Here is a 25,049-nt window from a genome sequence, read left to right as displayed (position 1 = left end):
GAAAAACTCAATGCAGATAGGGGAGTTAAGATCCTGACCCTTTCTGTGGCTTCTGAAGATATCCCAGACTTTTGCATGCCTCAGTTTCCTTATCTGGAAGTAGATTGACAAGGACTCCAGCCTATTTCTACTGTTGGAAAAAGGGTGATCTGAAAGTCCTCAGGGCAGTGGCCAGTGCATACTAGACATCCAGTGGACAATAGCTGTGCACTGTTTGTGTTAATTCTGAATTATCATTGAAAGGGGACATGGTATTGCACCAACTAATGTCAAAACAATGAGTGAGTCTGGCCTCAGCCCAGAGTGGACCACATTGAATCCTTGTTAGACACAGTTCTATGGACACACGGTGGGTTCCCTTTCTTCCATTTTCAATGGCCCCAGTCCTTCTGGGGACAGAGGTAAAATCATAAAACCTAGTGACAGATGGATCCACAGCTTCATGGTCCGTGCCTTCTGACCCTGGGCTCCTGAGAGGGGTGACATCTACCTACATGGCCGCATTGCTGACTCCAGGAGCTGCCCCAAGCCACCTCTGCATAGAACCCTAGAGAGTCACAAGGCACAATTTCTTCATGATTGAGTCTCCAGCCTGGGTCTGAGCCACCTTCTGGACCCAGGTGCCACTAGCTGCCCTCTGCTGGCCAGAGATTCACATAGGCGTGGTAGTTCTGAGGTTGTAGCTGGGCAGAGCTTTAGAAAGAAGCTCTTTAGGATGGAGACATACAGACCCAGGAGCCAGGATTGTGATCTGGGCTTTGACACAGGGAGGTAGGAGCTGCAGACCAGGTACACAGGTACCCTGAGATCTCAACCACTGGAAGAAAGGAGGGCTTGGAGCATCAAGAGACAAGCCCATGGTTGACGACATCCCTACTTGGTATCCCATGACGCACAGCTTAGAATGTGGAATGAAGGAGCAAGAGGACAGCTGCTGAACAGGGAGAATCTGGAGAGCAGCTGGGTCGGAGCAGCTCTTGACCATTCACCCCAACCCCGAATGAATGGATGTGTCTTGACAGCGGAGGTGGACAGCGGCCCCTGGCCCTTGAAAGCAGCCGTGGATGGAATGGGCCCTAGGGAAGGGGTGCTGACTCCAGGGAGCCTGCTCTGTGCTTGCTCAAACCTGAACCAATGGTGGACAGCAAACTGAAAAATGAAGAAGGGCCTAGAGCAGACATGGAGATATCATGACATGTCCACACAGAGTCTGTGAGCAAGGCTTGCCCCATGCACCCAAGTAACAGGAACTTAAGAACATCTGTGGTCCAACGGACCCAGGAAGGTGCAATGTGCCCTATCCGACCAGCTGCCTTGGAACCAATAGTTTCCAAGCACTGTTCTTTTCCTGAGGTGCCTTCTGGATATCTAGACGTCTCCATAGAAGAAGACAGTGGGTGGTACCTAGAGCCCTGCCCACCATCTCACTCTTCCAGACATCTCTGTGGTAGTGACAAACAGAAACAGAAGAAGCCAGCAGAGATGAACTCTCAGGTCCAGCCCTACTGACACACATCTGCAAACCCAACTGCTCACGAGCCTGAAGCAGGATTGTGAGTTTAAGGCCAAACACCTAGGCAACTTAGTGAGATTCTTCCTCAAAACAAAGAGTAAAGCCAAGGGGTTTATTTAGCTCGGTGGTAGAGTGCTCATGGATGTGGGCAAGCCCTGAGTTCATCTCTTGGTGGGAAGTGGGGGAGGGGGTCTTTCCACCTCATGAGGAGGCGGCAGTGAGAAGAGCCAGGTTGCGAAGCAGAAAGCGGCCCTAACCAAATGATGATCTACTTGCACCTTGACCTTGACTTCCAGCCTCTATTGCAAAACCCTACCTAGATCATGGAATTTTTCTTATAGCAGATGGGCCATGACAGAACCCTATCTTGGGAAGAAGCTTGGGTAGGAAATAATCAGATCTCTCTACCCTAATGGTGACAGCTCCCACACCTACCTCTGCTGTGTCCATGGGCCTGGCACTCATGAGGTGGCCAACGCCATGTCTGTTCTCAAGAGCACAAGGGGTGGGACTCTCTCCTTCTCTTGTGAAAATTGTCTTAACGCTTGCTTCCCTCTCCGCTTCCACGTCTAACTGGATTGCTCATGTTATGAGTGAATTTTAATCAGATAGATAGCTAAGAAGAGCAATCTCTATAAACATTTTAAAGTAAACACCTTTCAGCTTGCAGAGGAAGCCTTACGCAATTAAGGCTTCCTTACGCCATGTATAGGAGCTGCCAAAGGCTCGGGGTAGGCGACAGGAATTTGTAAGATAAACATGCGGAGAGCTCCTATAATCAGCACTGCTGTTAAATAGCTCCCTCCGAGCCTTCAGTAGGCACTGTGTCAGGAAAAGCACGGTGCTTTAGGAGGAACCTGACCTGCCTAAGGCTGCCATCCTTGAGAAGTTGCTCTTGAACTGGGATGTCAGGATTGCTGAGGCACAGAAACAGGGCCACTTTGGATTCAGGTCTAGACAGGGGTACCATGCTTGGTGGGATTCCGGACACTGAGGTTGTGAGTTCTCCACCCTCCACACCCCAGGGAGGCTGTATACTCCCAGCGGGTCTGCATCAATGTTGGACAGAGAGAAAGTAGCACAAAGTACATGGGTGAGGGCAGCGGCCTGGACCATGTTTATATAAATTCTGCAAACCTGATTGTTGTTTTGTGGTGTGCTTGTGCATATGTGCACACTCACAGGGGGCACACCTGTGCTTCCCTTCATGTCAGTTTGAAGGAAGGAGTTGTTTTCTTTTTTGCTTGGGGCTGGGATGAGGGGGGAGAGACTGGAGCTTTGAGATGCTACGAAGTCCCTGTTATGGTGAAGGAAGAGACCCTGTCGATGCTCATCTTCTACACAGGAATGTGCCTTCGCCCCAGGAACCTTGGAACTCAAGATTAAATCACGCAGCTCAGAGCAAACTCAGTTAGTGCTGAAGGGACAAAGGGGACCTTGCTCTCAATATTGCTCTGCTACTCTGCGTCCCACTTAACAAGGTTCCAGGAATTTCTACCAGCAGAAACACGATTGTAAACAAATGGACATCTCTCACGAACCCTGCCTCCCGGGGACTTGAGAGGACATACTGGTCTTTTTCCTCTTCCAACATGTCAGTGGCTCAAAGGACTATTTCTGGGCTTCCCCGGGATGGCCATGCCCCTGTCTCATGAGACCCACATCTGTGAGAGGCTCCAGAGGTCAGCCTGGTATGAACAAATGGTAAACACGAGAGGGTGGCCAGTACAGTGTCCTGCTTCTTCACAGGCTGACTAGGAGGCAATCCCTCGCCCTGGGGCAGTCTGTCCCTTAGCTGGCAGACAAGATCCTCACCAGCTCAGACATGCTGTCTGTCTAGGGTCCGGCATGTGCATCCTGAACTGGGGACCTAGGCTACTCTAGAGTGCCTAGAGCAGGGCTTAACAAGAGAGAAGTCGCCAGGAACCAGCCAGGTGCATACATCCACCCCACCCTGACTTCCACGAAGACCCAGAGCTGCAGAATCCCTCTTACCTTGACTCCTCGTGGACCCGGGTAGCCAATGGGACCCTGGGGGCCGGGAGGACCCTAAGATCAAAGTGAAAGAACATTAGCTACTTTCAGGTGTGCCTGGGCAGCCTCTGTGGGACCCCAGGAAGCAGCCTTGTGGGAGAGGCAGGAGGTCCTCACTGGTACTGATGCTAATGATGGAGGCAGTGGGTGGGGCCTTTCAAAGAGCAAAAATATCTGAGGATAGTCAAATGCTGTGTCCAGCTTCAGGAGGCCAGGAGAGGATGATAGGGGAGGGGTTGCCATGTAATGTAAGGAAACACAATAGTGGATTGAGAAAAGACAGGGTCATTAAAATAACATGTCTCCATCCTAGGGACCTTGAGGTGAGGCCATTTTCAGCTGAGGTGAACAAGGGTATCCTGTCTAGTGGAATGGCATCCTTCAATAGTCAAAAGCCCTTTCCCATGACTGACTGAAGCATACAGTCCAGGCGCTGCCCCTCCCCCATGCCCCACCCACCACCCTGCTTAGGAGACCGATACAGAGAGACTGGCCGCTGAGGCAGCGGGCAGTGGGTACCCACCTGGCCTCCCTTCTCTCCTGGAGGGCCTTCTTTGCCAGGGTGTCCCTGTCACAGAGGAAAGGTCTTCATTAGTTAGTCACCTGCTCAGGAAGAGGCCTCCTACCTCAGCAGGATTTCGGTTCCTATCCCCCAGCCCTGCCCTCTCCAGGGGGAAAGTGAAAATCGAGGACTGCTGGACAGGCAGTCAAGCCTCTTCTAGTCCCTGGACCTTGGCTGCTTCGTCTGCAAAATAGGAAGAAGCAGTGTGGCCCCGCAGCTGGCTGATCACGGAGGGGCATTAGTGTCCAATGACGAGAGTGTGCAGCAGGCTATCCCAAGGCCAGCCTACCCTCCAGGGCAGACTTCACAGACCACAGGGGAGACTAGGCTCAAGGTCACACTAGCCAGATGAACCCACAGGATAATGAACTTAGACAAGACTTCTGGGTCCCGAGTTCCAGGACCAACAAGGGCCACAGGATATCTGCCAAACAGAGCAACTGGCTGGTTGGGGAAACTGAGAGCGGGAGGTAGGGCGGAAAGAAGACCATCTCGTCACCTGAGTGCCTCAGGCCTTCAGATTGCCTCGGTCACATCCCAGAGGGTCCCTGAGTCCTGAGAAACTGAGCAAAAGTGAGAGGCGGCTCTGCAGAGGCACCTGTGTCCTCTGCCCATGTCTCACCTACCTGCACCTGGACTAATTACATCCTCCACAACGCAGCCAACTGACTCTGGGGTCACAGAGCCACAGCCAGAGAGGAAAGCGGAAAGGCTGTGCTCCCTTACGGACATGCAGTCTGGCCACCACCTTTTCCAGGCAACGGGGAGGGGCTCAATGCTACCTTGGAACTATGGTGCATGCTTGAGCAAGTCCCTTTCTAGGCCCTGGCTTGAGTGGGTTAAAGATCCGGGCCCTGTCTCTAGAGGGGAAGAGCTGAGCCTGCGCTCTGTTGCTTCTCCTGGTTGGATAATTGATTTTATAAAGCTCCTAACGAGTGAGTTGGAACACAAAGTTCCCAGGAGGGAATCCAGTGACCTTGGAGGGAAACTAAGGCACTCACTGGTGGGTTGTGGCTGCTGTCCTGGCCCTGAGGACAAGCTGGACCAGCCCCTGCCTTTCAGAAATGATGATCATGCTGGTGGCTGGCCCATGTGCCCTACACATGCCTGAAGTACCAGACGTTCTTGGTTGCAAGGCTGAATGGAAAGCACCACAGAGAGCATGGCATCCCATCACAGGCAGACCCGTGGTCTCCTTCTCAGTGCCCACCCACCACATGGATCTGCTCAGGAGTCAGGGAGGGTGGGCACCACAAGACGTCATAAGCCAGGACATGCAGTGAGGGTCACTAGAGACAGCAGATGCCCTCGCCATGTGTAACTCCTTCAGAGGCATGCTGGGAACTGCCTTGCTTACACCGCAGAGCCCCAGAGACACCAAGAAGAGATTCCCAGGTGCTCAAGCAAGCACCAAGCAGAGTAGGGCAGACAGGAGCTGGGGCACACCATGGCCTCTCAGATCACCATGGCTGCTCAGGTGCCTGAGAGGGGTCTCCGCTGTGCTCTAGAAGGAAGCAGCTGCGGTGGAGGGGCCCAGGCTCATTTTGTAACCATGAGGCTGGGAGAGAGGAAAAGAAAATGTAACACTGACAATTCTTCCTACCATGCAAGGCTAGGCTGCTCTCTCTCTCTCTCTCTCTCTCTCTCCCTCGCTCGCTCGCTCTCTCGCTCTCTCACTCTCTCTCCTCTCCCACTGCACATTTTCCCAATATTTTACAGTGAATGTTACTTTCATAATGGAAAAATAATAAAGCTTAAATTATTTGTATTTGATATTTTTCTGATTAAAAAAGTAATATATGTTCATTGTAGACAATTAGGAGAGCGGAAAAGGGAATTAAACTCCTCCACAGCCCACCATGCAGAGCCGCGAGGCCGGCCAGGAACACGGGCTTCCAATCCATTTTTTTCTGTGTGTATGCATACAAAGTGGACAGGTATAATATGATCCGCAGTTAATATTGGATCGTGAACACTTTTTCTGAACCTTGGATAGACACTCACATTTTATTTTTACTGGCTCTATTTACCCATCATTTTGCTGTGTGCTCTGGGGAATTAATCACATTTCAGGGTACTAGGTATGACTTAACTCCCTCCTCTCTCTGCCTCCCTCCCTCCCTCCTCCCCTCTCCTCTCTCTCTCCTCTGTCCCTCCATGTGTGTGCATATTTATGGGCATGTGTATACATGTATGTGAGTGCATGTAAGGGCTGGAGGTTGGTATCAGGTGTCTTTCTCAACTGCTCCCCATTGTAACCTTTGAGATTGGATCTCATGGGACCAAAAACTCTATAGACATGGTGGCTGTAAAGGCTCAAGGATCGGTCTCTTTTCTTTCTCACAACACCGGAATGCCAGGCCTGCACTGCCATGCCCCGCCTCTGTGCATGCTGGGCTAAACATTCGCCTAACAAACTCAGCCATCTCCCTGGCCTGTCAACCACTCTTTCCTCACAACCAAAACTAAAAGAATACTGGAGGAAAACAGCCTCAGCACAAGCTGCCCTCTTCAAGGTTGATCAACAGAAAGCTGCTTTTATAAGAAAGCCATCCATTGTCCCTCCCTTCCAAACATGGATAGCTGGACCTGTTTAGGGTCCTCCATGTCTTTCTGTCCCCATGCTGTCTTTGGGCCCTTCACAGGCAGAAACCAGGCCTCTCCCACAGCACATTCTAAAGCTTCAGTATTGGACCTGACAGGATGTGGAACCACCTTAGAGGCAAACTTCAGGGCATGCCTTCAAGGGAGAGTCTAAATTAGGTTAACTGAGGTGAAGACTCTCCCTAACTGTGGGTAGCACCATCCTAGGGTTCTGGACTGAGTAAAACGACCAAAGCAAGCAGAGGACCAGGACCGGCATCCACCTCTCTGTTTCTTGCTGATACAATGTCGCCACCTACTCCATCTGCAGCTGCTGGAGACTTCCCTGTTGTGGACTGTACACTCTCAAACCGTGAGCCCCTCCTGCCTTAAGTTGGTTTTGTTTGGTCTTTTGTCACAATAATAGGAAAAGTAACTAATACAGCCTGGAGCAGAGAAGACAGTTCTCCAGGCCGGTGGGGTTCTGGGGGACCACACCCACAAGATGTAAAAGATCACCATGCTCAGGACCTGACGCTAACAGGGAGGGGCATTCCATGTGGTGAGAGGAAGGCAATTCCAGGACAGAACCAGCCAGGTCTATGGAGGCCAGAGACATGTCTGGTTATGGAAAGGGTGTCGCTGCACGCTCTTCCCTGCAGGAGATATGTGACTTACTGCAGTAGGCCTCCATCCGTGGGCACCACCTTCAGGAAACAAACACTAGGAAGCCATGGTCCTGTGACCAGTGCTGGTCAGCAGGGATGGATGGAGCCATCTTCTTGCCACTTCCCTGACCTCAAACTCCCTGGCATGTCCACGTGGAGATGGGAATGACTAAACTTATTTGCTCAGGCCAACCAAAGACAATCTGTGGTCCGGATTCACTGGCCCATGTGACTCTTAGTGCAGAGTGGAAGTGACAACTGATAGCCAACCATCCCCAGCACATTAGCACGCCCAGCATCCCCATTTAGTTTTTTTTCTATCTACATTTGCATGTGAGTATATAATGTACGTGTGTGTATATATGTGTGTGTAATGTATGTTTACACGTAAACACATTTATGTGCTCATGAGCACACAGAGTCTTGAGGCTGAAGTCAGGACTCCTCCTTGTCACGGCTCCAGCTCATTCACAGACCCAGAAGTTGCCACCATAACTAGTCTTGCCAGTCTTGCTGCGGTGAATCCCCCATCTCTGCTTTCCAGAGCTAGAATTGTATGTGCACACCTTGACCGCCCAGCATTTACATGGGGTCTATGGATCTGAACCCTGGTCCCCACACTTGTGCTGCAATGCCTTCCAGGCCCCTGAGGCATTTTCTCAGTCCCCTATCTACCCCTGCATTTACGTTTTAATGGTGTTATTAAAATAATAAATGAAACTGTCATAAATAATTCAAGTATCTCATCTTGCCTTCTGAGATAGAGTCCTTGAGTTTCACTAAACACAAAAGAGCCCACGAAGCAGGAGGAGGAGGGGAGAAATTGGAGGGGTGAGATTAATAATTTATATTAAAAATACTTAAATTAAATTTATAATTAAAAAAAACTCTCAAACCAGAGGGCATCTTCAGTCAGAATGGTAGGTGTGGATACACACACACACACACACACACACACACACACACGCCCCTAACTTCTTCCTCTTCCCCCACTCCTCTCTTTCTGCGCACCCTGCCCCCAGGTTGGACCTGTGGTTCACTTGCTATTCCTAGGCCTTGTCTAATCTGGCTCCCAGCTGCGCTCACGCTCACTGCCTCCCCCCCCCAGCAGCCTCCCCCACCCCCAACCTCACTGCGTGAACACTAAAAATACCTCTGGCACACCCTGCCCCTCATTTCCCACACCGGGGACAGGTGTGATAGCTTGGAGCCCAGCCCAGTTCTCCTCACAGTTTCAGACACGATGCTGAGTTCGGGGGTGGGAGGAACTAATTTGCACATCCTAACAAGTAAGTACTGCTCCCTCTGTGCAGTCACATCCCCTCCGTGACAGGAACACGGTATGAAAACTTGTACAGAATCTACCATCACTCAGCACAGAGAGCAGAGCACAGGGTCTCGACCCACAGTGCCTCTGGGCAACAGTGTTCCCAGTGCCCCTCTGTGGAGGAGAGAGGCTTCCTGGAGAGAGAGGGGCAGGGTTGGGGACACTACTCACCGGGGGTCCATCAGCACCCGGCATTCCTGGGAGACCTGGTTTCCCCAAAGGACCCTAGTGCAAACAAGACAGTCTGTGAGGGAACACCTCTGATGCTTATTCCCTTTCCTGGGATGTCTAATCCTCTATAGACCCCAAAGTAAAGATTCAGACATTGTCGCTCAGGATGCCTGCTGTGGCCCTTGCTACCAGCGCCCAGTCCTGCCTGCACCCATGCAGTGTCTCCTCCACCAGGACCTTCAGTCCTGCTATGGGAGCCCCTCCTCCCCCATCTTCTTTCTCCCTTTCATCCTCTGAGCTGCTGCTGTCCTAGGAGCCTTCTGAGGCTGCTCCTGGCACAGTACCCTCCTCAGATTCCCCACTAGCACCCATGGAATCCCTCCCCTGGCAGGGCAGGGCAGCCACATGGCCACCAGGCCACCATCCCGTGACATTCTTAACAAGGTCCATCCAGATCTACCACAGCCTGGCTGACTGTATTTCAATAAGCTCTCCCAGGATCTGGATGCCCTCAGAACCACCACTGTAGTGCCTCTTGTTGGTCAAGACCTAGACATTTTGCATTTCCTGAAATAACCCGTGCCTGGTCTTTGTGATGCTGTTGGAAGGACGAGTGTCCAGGACGTGGTAAATACTAGAAGTCTATGTGCCAAACTTACCAAAACTCAACTAAGCAAGACACCCAATTTAATCTTCTGATAAATGGAGCCTACTTCGTACTCAGCAGTGTGTGCTGGTTTGAAGACTGCTAAAACTGTCACCTCTATACATAGATGGTGAGCAAATGAACCTATGGATCAATTAACGAGAAAGATCCAACATCCGCCCTGAGGTTGACATGCTTCATTCCCAGGGGGCTAATCTTCAGGAGAGCAAAGCCCCGTGTCTGCTACTGAAGGGCAGCAGGTCCCCCAGGCCTGCAAAAGTATGGCCCATGAAGAAGGCAGCCCCTCTTCACACATCCATCTGCTCCACATACCTTTTCTCCTGGGGGACCAATGGCGCCCTGGGGACCCGGAAGACCCTAGGAGGAAAACCCAGCAGAGGAATGAGAGGACTAATCAGAGGTCCCTTCCCCTCCTCCCCCTCCACCATCTTCCCACTGACACCTCTCCCAGGTACCAAACATGTTGGTAGCAGAGCAACGTCTACTTCCCAGACACTTGACCAGAACCTGTGTCCCACCCCTGATGCCCCCGAGGCACCTTTCCGGAGACACTTACCTGGGCACCAGGATTACCCTGCTGTCCTGGGGGTCCAGGCTCTCCCTGGGGACCCTATAAAAACAGAGGCAAAGGCCCTGAGAAGAGATCTAGGAACCACACCCCATTTGGGGGGAAATCACATTCCCATATCTCATCTTTTCCATCAGTACCCCCAGGAGTCAATGTGTGAGAAGAGTTTTCTGGAAAAGAGGATCTGCCTACTTTCGGTGTCAGATCCTTACACCCAAAGGAGATGTGAACTTGCGCCTAGCACCCTGGTATCCATCAAGGCGAAAGTGTGACAGAAGCTGACCAGGAAATAATCTATTGTTAGGAATGTGCGCCCTTAGCAAAGATATAGAGCTCACAGACTCATCTGGTAGAACTGACCTCCAATTCCTCGATGACTTTGGATAACAAATATCAACTTGGGGTTCTGGTATCAGGCTTTGCCACCAGAGGGCAGCACCAAGCCGTGGGCCAGAGGCTGAGGTGCCCACTTTCCCACCCCAATTTCCAGCTGATGCAGACCTCCTCAACCAGGTATAGACTGTGCCCACAGACCATCACCAAAAGCCAGGTCACGTGACCCCCTGGGACTCACCACATTTCCTTTGGGGCCAGGCTGGCCGTCCATACCCGTTACACCCTGCAGGGGAGTTATAAAGAAAAAAAGGCGTTTTCAACACAGAATGACCAACCCCACTCCTCCTGCTTGAACATGGGTGCAAGGTGACCACAGGGTAGCCTCTAGGGAAAGGACAGACTTGGCTGTCCACCCCTCACAGCTAGGGCTACTAACCCTCACAATAAGGTCTCTGAGCCGTCAGGTCCCATATGAGCAGACTCTGCATTCTAGAAAAATCTCCCAGACAGGCTAAAGAGGGCAAGGCTAATCTCACCCACCAAAATCAGAGAGCCCCAATGAGAACCGCGAGCCTCTTCCTCCTTCCCAACGCCAACCTCCTAAAGATGCTGGAAGGCTCTTAAGCAGAGGGACAGTGTGGCACCCTGAGGTATTGCTTATGACAGAACAACAACAAAGCAGCAGGTGCTGTGTGCCGGAACAGGGGTAGAGCAGTCTAAAGGACTGGTGAGGCCAGCTGCCTGAGCACTTCGTGGCTTCTGCTTCCTCATGAACGGCCCACAGCCCTCACACCTACAGCTGGGGTACACTAAGGTCAGCAGGGCCCCATGGCCCCATGGTCCCGGTGCTGATGGCTGGGTCAGAGCATCTCTGGTGCTATACTGTGTACACATATGTACACAGTACATATGTATACATATGTATATGCCAAGGGTGACAGAACTTACAGGAGGTCCAGGAGGTCCAGGGGGGCCTTTTGGCCCAAGCAGACCACGTGGTCCCTGCAAGAAGGAAAGATGAGGAAGGATGGATCCCAGCTGGACCCATGGCCTGTTTGTCTGCCCTGTCCAGACCACACCCAGTACCCTGTGCCTGAGTAGAGCTCAGCTCGTGAACCCAGAATCCTGAGAGAGATGCCATGATGCCCCTGACTTTCCCTCACCCCATCCTCCTCTCTACCTGGACACTGGGGATCAGAAGAGGGAGCTCCTGGTACGGAGTGACCTGACTGAGCATCCCTGCCTGCCTCTGATAGGAAGGTGAGCACAAAATCTCTCCGTTGAATGCTCGTGGAGTTACATTGTACTGCTGGGTCCTTGTGTTTACCACTGAGTCTTTATTCCCTCTGCCCAGTGACACGCAATGTTGTCATTTCTGGGGTGACAGAGTTCAAGGGAACAGGGAACCGGTTCAGAAGGCAGCAGGCTTACAAGGAACTGCGGGGCCTTTGTAAGAGGAGAGCCACAATCTATCTTCCCTCCTCTGGGCACTGAAGGGCTGTGCCCAATGCCTGTATCCTACACTGAAGGCCCGGCCTGAGGTTTAGGTGAAGTCTGAGGTGGGTGGGTCTCTAGGGGAATGGTCCACCTTGGAAATTATAGGTTTTACTCAATTACCCTTGATTTTGACTGAACCTTTTAGATTGGGGAGTGGGGGGGGGGGAACAAACAAACAAAACAAAACCGAAAAAGCCCAACGTTTCTTCAGTTCTCTGCATCTTAAATGCTTCCTTCATTATTTTAATACTTAGTCTTACAAATGTTTTTGAGACACTGATAACCCAGAAGGCACCGCTTAGATGTGTGCTAAGGAGAACAAGGCTGACGGATCCTCCTCGGCGGCTAATCAGACGTCTAGGGTCTAATTTCATCCCAAATGAACCTGAGCGTGCTGACCGCGCTCTGCCCTGTGCAGCGTTTAAGGCGTAGCTCATCAATTAGCTTCACCAGATACAAATGGCCACCTGACTCGGATAACAAAGGCAGGTTTCTGAACATCAGTAAATGCAGGGTAATTAATGTCCTTTTGCCCTTGTGGAAATCTGCTTTAAGCCTAAATACAAGTTGGCTGGCAGAAGGCAGCCTTCCCTGTAGCGGGCCGGGGTGCAGTTGTCAGGCCCACAAGCTTGGGACTATTCCGTCCCCTCGACTGCCCCAGCACCCACTATGGCGGCTGACTGGATGTCTGCCATGGCACCTTGGACACCTACCGAGGTACCCTTGATGCCCACCATGTTACTTCTATGATTCTTGCAGAACACCCACTATATTGTATCTTCCTGTTTACTCTGACACACTTGGGTGTCCACCGTGGACCCTCTGAATGGCCTCTGTGTGTCACGTGGGCACCCAGCATAATTCCACTGGAGTTATGTTGCCCCTGGGTATTTGCTACAGCTTTCCAGGGCCCATCTTCCTCCTGTGGAAAGGGTCAGTCTACATTCCCTAGAGGTGTCCGTCCAGCCCCTAGTGTCTTCCCTCTTTTCTTTCCTGGGCAAATGTCACTTGCCTCTTTCCCCAGACCGAGCTCTCTAATCTACTCCACAGCCATCAACTCATGACTGGAGCTGAGGCCCAGAGTCCCACCCATCAGCGACTTACAGGCTCCCCGGGCAGCCCCCTGGGCCCGACTTCTCCATCGTCACCCTATAAAGAAAGAAGAAAAAATGTTTAGGGACAAGCATTGAAGCCTGGGTCCCAAGAGGCCTTGGTATACACACACACACACACACACACACACACACACACGCACACGCACATGCACACACACACCCCACAGCAGGCTTCTGCTTGCTCCTCAGGCATACACTAATGTGTTAGTGCTGGCTCCACTGGAGAGGCCCCTGTCCTCATTCTAAAGCTGCAAGGGTGCAGCTGCTGCAGGGAACCGTGAGGCTTGGAAGCAGGTCCTGCTTCCAGCTCCATTCACAACTGCAGCGAGGGCAGTTAGGCAGACACTGAGTTCAAGGCCTCAGCCCTTGTGAGTAACAGAAACTGAGGAACAGAGCGTCAGAGGAGGGGCAGAGGGGCCCCAGACAGTTCAGGGTCTTCTGGGGTCCAAACCATCCAGTGGCAAGCTTTTCTTCCTGACTCCAGATGGAATGTTGCTCTGGTTCACCAGGTCACACCCAGGGCTGCTAGCCAGGACGCTGCTTCCTACCATAGAAGCTGGCTCTCCTGCCTTCCTCAAACACAGACATGCATGCTCACATAGCACCTGCCAGTATACATGCTCATGTGTGCCTACGTTCAATAACTGCACAGCCACACATATAGCATGCATATGCATGCATATATGTACACACATGTATATACATGCACACACCTAGGTGTACACTTTTGCATACACAGTGGTGTACATGTACACACATGCTGTGAATGCACATATGTACACAAAGGCATATGAGCACACAATTGCATGCATATGAATCCCACCATGAATCAAGAGGGTGGGGCAGCCAAAAGTACCCCTCTCTTTCCTCAGCTTGGAGCTGACTAGGCCAGGGTCCAGATAGGGGACCTTCCTAGACAAGGTCCAAAATCTGGAGACGATGGCACCTCCCTTCCACTTCCCTGGGGTTCATGAGCGCCCAACAATAATGCAAGGAGCCCATAAATCCTATCATACACTCTCTGCCATGCACATCTGAGCTGTGGCCTATGAGCTCGGCCTCCAGCCGCTGAGGATACTGGGAATGGACACTGAGGAGTCCTGTGGGCACAGAAGCCCAGGCTAAGAAGCCCGACTGCAGCCCTTCCCTGCCCCCACCCCGTTCCTATATTCAGTTACTTCACCGATGACTTCCCCGTCCCTCCACCCCCTGCTCTCCCCGAGCCCTTGCTTCTCCATCTGACACCTCATTTAGATGAGATCAGCAGGGCCGCTGAGCTCATTAAGGCCCTGGCATCTCCCCTCCACAGGATCCCGGGCACCTGCCTCCTGGAGTTAGAGGCTTCCTTTCTGAGACCCATGACAGTCTGACCCTCATCGGCAAGAAGGATAAAGTAAAATGAATGCTTGTGCCTTGCGTCTCAGTAGCACATAGCCACCTGCCTAGGCCAACACACAGGCTTCCTTTTCCCAACACCCACACCGCCCCTGTCTGGGCTGCACTCACAGTTTTCCAGGGTAAAAGGATGCTGAGAGATACGTACCCTTTCTCCATCATCTCCTGGGATTCCCGGTGGGCCAGAAGGACCAGGGTCACCCTAGCAAATCAACCAGGGTCAAAGTTAGCCACTGCAGAGCAGGCTCTCCACAACTGTCCCAACCCCCTTTTTTCTGTCCTCTTAATTCTAACCTTGAATACCCTCAGTCTTGCAGGCTAGATCCTCCCGGGAGGAGAGCACATGCCAAATGCTCAGTCTAGTGGTTGGCCAGGAGCCTTGCACTCGAGTCCCATCTGGATACCTTGCCGCGGGCGGCAGAATCGCCAGACTGACCACCTAGCAAGTTTAGCAGGAGCCACAGACAGGCAGGCACATTGTGCATTCAGTGTGAGAGAGGGCACCACAGAAAGGACCACTCCAGACCAAGAATCCCCAAGGGTCAGGGCTGATTTCACCTCAGGCAAACCTGCAATTTCCAGTCTCGCCTGTAGGAGGCGCTCATGAATGTGTATTCTTCTCAGTTGGTCAAAGGACGCCACACCCCTCCCAACCCCTACCACTGGTGACTGGGAGCTTGTTGTCATGTAATTATGAGAATAGAAGTAGCAGTTGTGGGTGAATTCCAGCAGATACTATTTAGTGTATACAGAGCCCAGACATTTTTCACTGTAAGACCCATATCTGCATACTTTATACCCACGTTCCTATATGTGCGTATGTTTTTGTCCATGTGTATACATGATTGTATTGTTGCACCCCCTGTGTGTGTATGCGTGTGTGTGTGTGTGTGTGTGTGTTTGTGTGTGTGTGTATTTTGTGCAGGTAGTATATATTTATGCATGTATGCCCTGTATGTATGTGTGTGACTAGGTAAGTATGAATGTCTGTGTCCATGTGTATGTGTTTGCATACATTGTGCTCCTATGTATATATATGTATATGCACATGGGTGTCTACATGTCAATGTCTGTGGAACTGTATGTATAGCTCTTGTGAATGTGTGCATATGTATCTGAATCCTAAGTGATAATGCTTGCTATGTATGCATACATGTCAGCATGTTTGTATGAGTGTATACATGTGTATTCCTGTGAATATGTATATATGTATGTGTATGGTTATGAATATGTATATATGCATATGTGTGTGGATGAATATGTGTCCTTGTGCCTTTGTATGTGTGTGTATGCCTGTGAAGGTATATCTGTACACACATACATGTGTGCTTGGATGTCCCCAAAATGATAAATTTGACAAATAAATCCACTTTAAGGTAAAGGAAGTAAGAAGGGAACCACTCCCAGCTAGAGGTGAGAAAGGCGGGCAGGCACCACGGTGGCCCAATCCCAGCCAACCTTATCGGTGGGCACTTGAGTCTGCTCCACCTTCCCGGGGCCACAGCCTTAGTGTCCTAAATCTAAGCTTGCATGTAGTAGTTTCTCAGATTTCCCACGAGTGTGAAGCCTCCCTTAGGTAAAAAGTGGCTTCTAGAAGATTCTAAAACTGGTTCGAGCACATGTTTTCCCTCACTTCTCGTCCCATGTGCCCCCTGGGGTGAGGGGCTTTCTGGACATGCTCCAAAGCCTCAGGTAGGAAATACAACTCCTCTTGACTAGATCTCCATGGACAGAGACTCCCTTCCAGGAATTCAATTCTATGAGTAGCCAGAGCACTTCATATAGAAACACTGTGAGCTGGAGGAACCTGGCCCTATTTAAGGAACCTGAGGCTATTGGAAGGAAAAGACCCTCCCCAAATCCCAAAGCAAATACTCACTCTATGGCCTTTCTCTCCCGGCAATCCAGCCAGACCATCAAAGCCACGGTCACCCTGCAAGGACAAGAAAGCTGTGTCAAACAGCCCACACGGCAGGAACTAGTGGTACCCTTAACTCAGCCCCCGGGACCCAGGGCCTTCTCAACGGCTCCACACAGCCCTCCTGCCTCAGGCCACTGTGGAGTCTGTGTGTGCCACCTCCTCTCCCCAAGAAAAGCAGAGGTTGGAAAGGAGGAACATTGTTGTCCCCAAGCCAAAGGCCAGGGCATCCTAGGAAATGCAGTCCAGCGGTTGATCAGCGGCCACTGCACAGTCAGCATGGGTTCGCGCTGAGTCTCCCCCTACAGGAACATTCCCATGGTTCTGATGGCTGCAGCCTTGTATCCTGAGGCTCTCACACACCAGTGCTCATACTTACTGGTGGAGACCCCGGCATCTTTATCTGCAGGGACCCTGGCCTCCCAGCCTCATGGAGTCCAATATCAGTATCCCATCGTGAGGGTGGTCGACCCAGGTAGGGTGAAATCAGAGTAGGGTATTGGGGGCTTTTATGCCTTTGCAGTTAAGAGATCATAAACTACTTGACAGAACAGTGAGATTCTTCTATCATCCACAGTCTTTCGTGTTCATTAACCTGGAGGTCACAGGAGACTCTGGGACCAGGGGACCCAGTACAGATGTACTGAACAGTGACAGTTCCTGGTGACTCAGGCATATGGGAGAGTCCATACAGGGTCACAGGAAGAGGATGAACCCAGGATCCACAGCATGGGGGAAACAGGTCTCACATGTCTATATGAGTCCTGGCATACACAGAAACCAACCCCCTGCTCCCGCACAAACTGTGTCTACTCACCCCCACAAGGCCTGAGTCCTGATTTCCCTAGACAGGGCAGGAAAACTCATGTCCCATGGACTTGAGTTCATCTGCCCAGCCAAGCACCAAGGGTGTGGCCTGCTTACCTGCACACTCCCAAGGGGTTCTCCCTGGACCCACCCCACCACATTCCCTGCCCCCATCAACAGGGCACCTGTTCCTTTAAGGAGACTGAATTTCACCTATGCAAGTCACCTGGAAATCTGTCATCTCAACACACACTATTCAGTGTGAATAAGCGCTCCCTACAGGCACACTCATCAGACATGATGGTTATATCATCAACATGACGCCAGGGATGATGGTGAATGTATGGGTGTGGGTGACAGCCTACCTTGGGGCCTGTTTGTCCAGGCATGCCTCTGGCTCCATCACTCCCAGCACGGCCCTGGAACAGAAGAGACAAGAGGTCCATATGGAAGAAAAAGCAGCCTGCCACATCCTCTAGGAGCAGCTTCCCAGTAAACCAATGCAGAGAGAGGTGACCACAGAAAGCACTCCAACCAAGGGTGATTGTCCACTGTCACCAGGTTGGACAGAGCATCCAGATCCAACAGCCCTGAGGCCACACCACACCACTGGCCAGCAAATAAGAATATAGTGTTTGTCTCACTGGGACTTGCCCTGAGCCCGATGCTGCCTGCCCTTCTAGCCTTGTGGAGGAGGATGGGATTTGAGAGATCTGGTACAGGGAGCTTGTTTTTCTGGCTCCAGTGACTTGCTGCCAACAACCATGGAGAAGCTCATCTCTTTGCTACTACTGGGAAGAAAATTAAAGACCAAAGATGCATGGGAGAGATAAAGGCCTCTCTCTCAGTCCACCTAGGCAAGTATGAGACCGGTGCAGAGGGTGTGTGTCCCACTCAGACAACACAGTGACCTAGATGCAGGGTCTGCATTGCATGGTCAGCTGGTCAGCCATCTTTGTCCACTCTCATACTTGCTTCCCAGGCATGGAAAACACTGAAGGGCAAGCCCAGGGTGCCCAGTTGATTGCCGTGAGACTGAAGGCCCCAAGCCTGGACCCTCAGCGTCTGCTATAAAGGCGACAGTCACTATGGGGAGAGGTACAAGGAGACAGGAACCCTGCTCACTAGAGAGGCACTCCAGCCTCTTCTTTCCTATCTCCTGCAGATGCCTGATCATGGGTTGGAGTTGTTGCCCGTGGGCTCACGGTCAGGCACAGAGACCATGTGGACAGTGGTAGTTTTGGTCTCCACATGCGACCCATGAGAAGGTCTGTTTGTAAGAATAGGTCGAGTTAATTAAGACTTTTCTAGCCTTCCTGGTGTGTGGTCATCACTTTTTAATTGGGTGGCATCTTATAGCAGCTGTGCGCCTGAGGAAACCAGCTGGATCCATCCAGGAGAACAGTGTTCTCAACAGGAAACCCTAAGAGGCTAGTGAGCTGAAGAAAGACCTGTGCAGAGCTGACATAGCCATTTCTGGAGAGGAGGCATGAGGTGTCCCCAAAGACAAGGCCCACTATCAACAATCAACAATGTGGATCCAACTCCTGCTGTGACCTGTCTAGGATATGGCTTTAGGAATAGGTGAACAGCATCTCATCCATGGAAAGACAACATTTATTCTTAAGCAGTGGTTCAGACACAGCTTTTGAGTTGGACATGGGACCATGGGTCCTAAAGAGGACAGTCTACCTCAGGTCTAGGCATGGATGCTGTCCCATACCAAATGGTCTTAGCACCAAGCACTTACCCGTCTTCCAGGCTTCCCTGTTGGGCCAGGTGGGCCTTGTACACCTCGAGGACCCTGCCAGAAACCAGAGGACAGCACATCAGAACATGCCCCTCTTCTAAGGGAGAAAATTCATCCTATGCATGTCAGCCTATCCTAAGGCTTGCTGTTTGAGCCGCTCACACGTAGGTCTCTTGGGGGTACTCCCTTAGTGAAGCCTATCAACAGACAACACAAAGAGCTTGTTCTATGGTATCAAGTGACAATCCTTCCTGCTTTGGTTGAAGAAGTGTCAGCAGTTGGGCCACCAGCAACAACCGGGAGTCACCTTCCTGAGAGCAAAGCAGAGGCAGGTTAATACGTACCTGAGGTCCCATGTCTCCTGGCTCACCCTTCAAACCTCCGCTCCCAGGAGGACCCTAGGGAGACAGTATCAAATCAGAGTGCACTCAAACAAGTGACATAAGAATGCTGTGTGTGGAGCAGGCAGGGAGCCCGCATCACAAGGCTGGCCTGCCTATTGCGACAAGGGAAAGAACATGAGTTCTAGGAGGCAGAGAGACCTGCAGCTGACAAGGTCTCTTCCCAAGAGATGAGGCTCACAGAGCCCATGAAGTCTTAAGAGGTTTCTCTCCACCAGGACAAGCTGGCCCGTGATTTGTGACAGCCCCTAGCTTGGAACACAGTGCATAGCCTATAGACCAGTTCAAGTTAAGACTGGCCTCCCCTCCTGGGTGCAGGGTACAGAGGCCAGACCTGGGGTGGAAGGTAGCCCACATCGAAGTCATCCAGGGGCCCAATGGTATAGGAATCAGAGGTCCTTAGAATTGGGGATTTAGCTAAGTGATAGAGCAAGCTCAAGGCTCTGGGTTCGGTCCTCAGCTCTGGAGAGCCAGCAGGTGGCTGTGTCCTTGTATGGTCTTACTCCCAGTGCCCACAGCATGTATTTGACTCTCGGGTGGCAGTCGAGGGTCCCTGAATACACAACATCCCTGCTTTACTGTGAGGCTCCAGAGGAGAGCTGAGTTGAGGCACCTAAGCCTGACAGGGGGAGACTGCAAGCTCTGTGCTTCCCCAGCCCTGGGGTTACCTTTGACATGGGGACAGAACTGTAAGGAAGAAGACCCCAAAAAGACAGAGGCAGACTTCTCATGAGCCGAAAGCACAGCCAGCATAGGGAGGTCTAAGGGCTGTTTCTGGGGACATCTCCAGGCCTCTAGTACAGCAGTCCCCCTACCTGCTGTGTTCCCTGTGATAGAGACAAGTGGGGGGAGCCGAGAGCCTCCTTTTCACCGGAAAAGTTTGGAGATCAAATTCAGAAGTGGGAGAAGCATCCCCATCACCCCGTCATACTTAAACTGAGGGCTACTTCCCAGGACTCCCCCAACACTTCAGGTGGCTTTGAACACAGCCATCCTCCTGACACATGCTCCCACAAAGGGACAGAACAGCTCCAAGAGGCCACCTATCTGAGCTGGTTCCCAGCCGGAAACAAAGGCGCTAAGCACGGGGCTATCCAATGTGCTCCACCAACTGGTGCCAGCCCTGCCCATCACTCACCATGGGGCCAGGTCTCCCAGTGAGACCCATTGGACCTGCTGGTCCCCTCAGTGCCAACTGTAAAGGAAAGAGGAAGAGATCAGAAAAAGACCATGGCTGGCCCTGTCCTGGTTTTCTAGCTCCTGTTCTATGACACATGGTCACAAGGAAAAGGAGCCTAGGACAGAAAAGACTAGTCGTTCACAGAGAAGGTCTCACTGACCCAGTTCCGGGCTCTCAGCGTCTCCACAGGGAAGCAGGGCACAGAGGTAGAAGCAGTGCTACCTGCTGCCCCACTGTGCATAGGGTCCCTAAACCCTTCCTCTTTGTTTTTTTTTTTTTTTTTTTTTTTAGCCCTGTCGGAGAGGTGGACTACCCTGTATCAAATTTAAAATATGGTCTCCATTCCTGGGCTGGGCTGAGGCCTATATTTTCCTTGTGGATTTTAGACTTCACTTCTGGAAGAGGCACAAAGTACTCTCCAACAGCAAGAGAGGCGTGTAGGGTGCATGGGAGAGCCTGTAGGCCCCGGGCTCTCAGTCATGCACAGACTGTCTCCTACTTGGTGTGGCTCCTGCTGGCCATCACAGGCTCAACTTGTCTTCCCAATGAGCTGCTCTGCTGTAGGGTTACAACCCTCACCACAGTGCCATGTTAATTTTGGAAGATTATTTTGCATTTTAAAATGATCTCGGGGCTCGGAAGTTGGCTCAGCTGGTAAACTGCTTGCCGTGTAAACAGAAGAAACTGAGTTAGGATTCCCAGGATACATGTAAAAAGCCAAATGTTCCAGCACCTGTGTCTATTCCCAGTACTGGGAAGGCAAAACCAGATGGATTCCTGAAGCTCCCTGGCCGGCCAAGCCAGCCAAATCAGTGAGCTCCAGATTTGATGAGAGACGCTGTCTCAAAGCAAAGCTGGAGAGTGGTAGAGAAAAATCCACGCCATTCACCTCAGGCCTCCCCACACAGGCACACACATGCACAAAAATATACCAATACACGCACAATAATAAAAATATATTTTTTAAATTTACAGATAAAAATATACGACATATAAAACGTTCAAAAAATAAAAAAAAAGAAACAATCAGGACTGGAGAGATGGCTCGGGGGTTAAGAGCACATCTTCTAGAGGACCCACACGGTGGCTCACGACCATCTGTAACTCTAGTTCCAAGCAATCTGATGCCCTCTCCTGGCTTCTCTGGGCACTAGGCACACACATGCAGGCAAAACACTCACAGGAAAAAAAATATCATTAAAAATCAAACCATTTATCAACCATTCTCTCGGTTGGCTTCTATCAAAATGCACACAGATTAAGAGGCTGGCTGAGCAGGCGAGGGCCAGCAGATCCAGTCACACAGTCTCATCTGACTCTGGCTTTATCGCTGGTTAGCCTGGTCCATGGCATCCACTCAGGACTGAAACTGGCCTTCAATTACCCCAGCAGACTCTGGCCATTAATGTCTCCTCTGAGCCATGCAGAACGGTATCAACATTTCCCACACAAGGATTCTATGTTGGCTTTCTCCACACTTCCCAGAGGATCACCCACCTGCCCACCCTACAGGAAGTGGCAGCATCGGGCCAGTCCTTGGCCAGCAACCAGCATGTTCTTTCCCCATGGCAAGCCCCAAGCGCAAGGCCTGGCACAGAGGTGACACAAGGCAGAAGAGGGGTTCGCTGGGCCAGACAAGCTTCAGACACCCCTGAACGCTCTCCGTAGGTCTCCACACTCTCCAGCTGGACATGGAAGACACAACCTTCCCTAGGCTCCTGACCAGGCAAACTGTGGGGCAATCATTCAGTCTGTGCAGCCACCAGGCCTAAGCTCTGTCACATGGGTCCCCAGGGGTCCACATTACTTACCCTGGCTTGCTGGAGGATAGCCTGGGCCTGGGACTCCTGGGCAGAGACCATGGGGCCCTTAGAACCGGCATCGCCACCACCTCCAAACCGGAACTGCAAGAGTAAGGTGAAAACTCACCAGAGATGGAACGGGACACCCACTCTGACCCCAGGTCAGGGTGGCTCTCATGGGCCTTAAGTAAAGCGGAGACTCCAAATCCCAGAACCTGTGTGCACAAGCCTGGTCCACATGTCACAGCCCTTCCTGTCAGCCTTCACCTTGGACACCTGAAACCTGCCCCCCTGTGCCTACAAAGGACTTTGAGCCTCCGTTGTTTTATGCCCTGATGAACCATAGACCCTCACCACTGCAAATAGCAGCCAAGGGCCAAAGAAACTGGGACAGGTTGAAGGGCCCTACAGGGGACATCCTGGTTCCATGTTAGGTCTCCCTCAGTGCAGCAGACATCTTGGGGGTTAAGTGAAGTTGTTGCTCTTGTTCTGAAACCTTAGGAAGAGAACATGAGTTCCAAATGTTGCATTCTTTAGCATCTGCCCTTGGAGAGGGGAACCTGCCAATTTCCTGTCCCCCTTCAGACCAGCTGTCCCAGGATCACTGTACTGAAAGAATAATGCTGATTATACAGTCCTGGGGGCACAGTGCTTAGGAAACAGTCCTGAGAACACAGTGCTGATAACATAGTCCTGAAAGCACAGTGCTGAGGGCACAGTCCTGAGGGCACAGTGCTGATAACATAGTCCTGAAAGAACAGTGCTGAGGGCACAGTCCTGAGGGCACAGTGCTGATAACATAGTCCTGAAAGAACAGTGCTGAGGGCACAGTCCTGAGGGCACAGTGCTGATAACATAGTCCTGAAAGCACAGTGCTGAGGGCACAGTCCTGAGGGCACAGTGCTGATAACATAGTCCTGAAAGCACAGTGCTGAGGGCACAGTCCTGAGGGCACAGTGCTGATAACATAGTCCTGAAAGAACAGTGCTGAGGGCACAGTCCTGAGGGCACAGTGCTGATAACATAGTCCTGAAAGAACAGTGCTGAGGGCACAGTCCTGAGGGCACAGTGCTGATAACATAGTCCTGAAAGCACAGTGCTGAGGGCACAGTCCTGAGGGCACAGTGCTGATAACATAGTCCTGAAAGAACAGTGCTGAGGGCACAGTCCTGAGGGCACAGTGCTGATAACATAGTCCTGAAAGAACAGTGCTGAGGACACAGTCCTGAGGGCACAGTGCTGATAACATAGTCCTGAAAGCACAGTGCTGAGGACACAGTCCTGAGGACACAGTGCTGAGGGCACAGTCCTGAGGACACAGTGCTGAGGGCACAGTGCTGAGGGCACAGTGCTGAGGGCACAGTGCTGAGGACACAGTGCTGAGGGCACAGTGCTGAGGGCACAGTCCTGAGGATACGGTACTCAGGCACAGCGAGGGAGATGAAGGTGAAGGAAAATAGTTAAGATCAAGGTGGCTGAGGAGCTGGTCCAGCCCTGCCTGGTTCTAACTTACTCACTTACCCAAGTCTGATTGTTAGGCCTGGCCTACCTAGAACCCTGCATCCTGGGGGCACCTCTGCAAGGGCCCAGGTTGTTCTCCAGAAGATGTACCCCTCCCTTCTTGGTCTCCTGTAACCACAGAGACCCCAGTGCAGCAGTGGCTGGGTGCTGGCCACCAGGACAGATGTCTATGAAACTTCTGGGCTGAAACAGTGGCTTTCAGCCACTCTCTGAGCCCCAAGTCCTTTATCTCTGAATGGATGGCCTAAGGGACCATTCTCCTCTTGTCACAGACACAGAGAATGTGAGTCTGACCTTCATCCTCACTAGTTAGGACTAACTCCTGTGAAAAGCAGTATCTAGACAGTTCTAGATGATATCTGACCACACAGAGAACTTGAATGAAGTTCCTGCTTGTCTCCCACCCGCAATCACTGGTTGATTCTTAGGGAGACTGGTTGATTCTTAGGGAGACGGGACCCTAGCCATTGTCACAAAGAGCCCTGAGGCAGGTTTCCCCAGGAGCCTCACCAAGAGAGTGGGATTGTCCTTTCTCCTCCTGGTACCAATCACAGACTGGGTTATAAGACCTACAGCAGCTGCAAATACCCCCACCCAAACCCCATTCCTGGGACACCGAAGATCCTTACACACCTACCCCTTCCAGGACCCACCCACTGCACCCCCTCATTCCAATTAAAGATACTCACCGGCAGCATGAGCATGGTTCCTGGGGGACCAGGCAAACCATCGGCCCCAGGAAGACCTGGGCGCCCAGGGGGACCCTGCAGCCAGAGAGGAAAGAAAACTGCTCAGAGAGACAAAGGGGCAGCGCTGAGCAGCAGCATGAGAGCCAGAGGTCAGAGGTCAGAAAGCAGGCTGGGCAAGCAGAGAGCAACACCAGAGTCCATGGCATGGAACGTTCTAGAAACATGAGAATGCTCTAGAGAGGAGCAACATGACAGGGGGCTGTGGGGATGGGGAGTGAGTTAGCTGAGTTAGATGCAAGAAATGAGAGAGGAAAGGCAGGCCATTGTGTCTAGTTAGAGGCTGGAGGCCTGGGAAAGGCGGGGGCCAGCTCCCATCTTTCCATGTAGCCCCTGCGGTCTCCACCAGAACAGGAACGGAGGAGAAGTGCAGCCAACGCTCTCCTGGCTGAATGAGGAAGGCATCCATCTCCCATCCAGTCCTCAGCTCTGCATGTGGCCAGGGACTAGAGGACAGGATAGGGCACCCACTCGCTTGGACAGACCCA

General features: G+C 51.7%; 1 protein-coding gene across 2 annotated transcripts in view; it reads right to left on the bottom strand.

Moving 5' to 3' along the window:
• The window catches only part of Col5a1 (collagen type V alpha 1 chain), a 151,374-nt gene that overhangs the window by 54,826 nt on the left and 71,499 nt on the right, over window positions 1-25,049 (bottom strand). For both annotated transcript variants that reach the window (XM_052181959.1, XM_052181958.1), the window contains exons 12-27: window positions 24,505-24,579; window positions 22,304-22,396; window positions 20,451-20,507; window positions 19,256-19,309; window positions 18,912-18,965; window positions 17,527-17,580; window positions 16,316-16,369; window positions 14,585-14,638; window positions 13,031-13,075; window positions 11,378-11,431; window positions 10,668-10,712; window positions 10,082-10,135; window positions 9,838-9,882; window positions 8,859-8,912; window positions 4,071-4,115; window positions 3,509-3,562 (exon numbers count right to left, since the gene is read on the bottom strand). In XM_052181959.1, the coding sequence (XP_052037919.1) occupies window positions 3,509-3,562; window positions 4,071-4,115; window positions 8,859-8,912; window positions 9,838-9,882; window positions 10,082-10,135; window positions 10,668-10,712; window positions 11,378-11,431; window positions 13,031-13,075; window positions 14,585-14,638; window positions 16,316-16,369; window positions 17,527-17,580; window positions 18,912-18,965; window positions 19,256-19,309; window positions 20,451-20,507; window positions 22,304-22,396; window positions 24,505-24,579 (891 nt within the window). The remainder of the gene's footprint in view (window positions 1-3,508; window positions 3,563-4,070; window positions 4,116-8,858; window positions 8,913-9,837; window positions 9,883-10,081; window positions 10,136-10,667; window positions 10,713-11,377; window positions 11,432-13,030; window positions 13,076-14,584; window positions 14,639-16,315; window positions 16,370-17,526; window positions 17,581-18,911; window positions 18,966-19,255; window positions 19,310-20,450; window positions 20,508-22,303; window positions 22,397-24,504; window positions 24,580-25,049) is intronic.

This window comes from Apodemus sylvaticus, chromosome 5 (assembly GCF_947179515.1).
Source record: "Apodemus sylvaticus chromosome 5, mApoSyl1.1, whole genome shotgun sequence".
Lineage (NCBI taxonomy): Eukaryota > Metazoa > Chordata > Mammalia > Rodentia > Muridae > Apodemus > Apodemus sylvaticus.
Note: the sequence above shows the minus strand (reverse complement) of the source record. Positions and strands in the feature narration are given on the sequence as shown.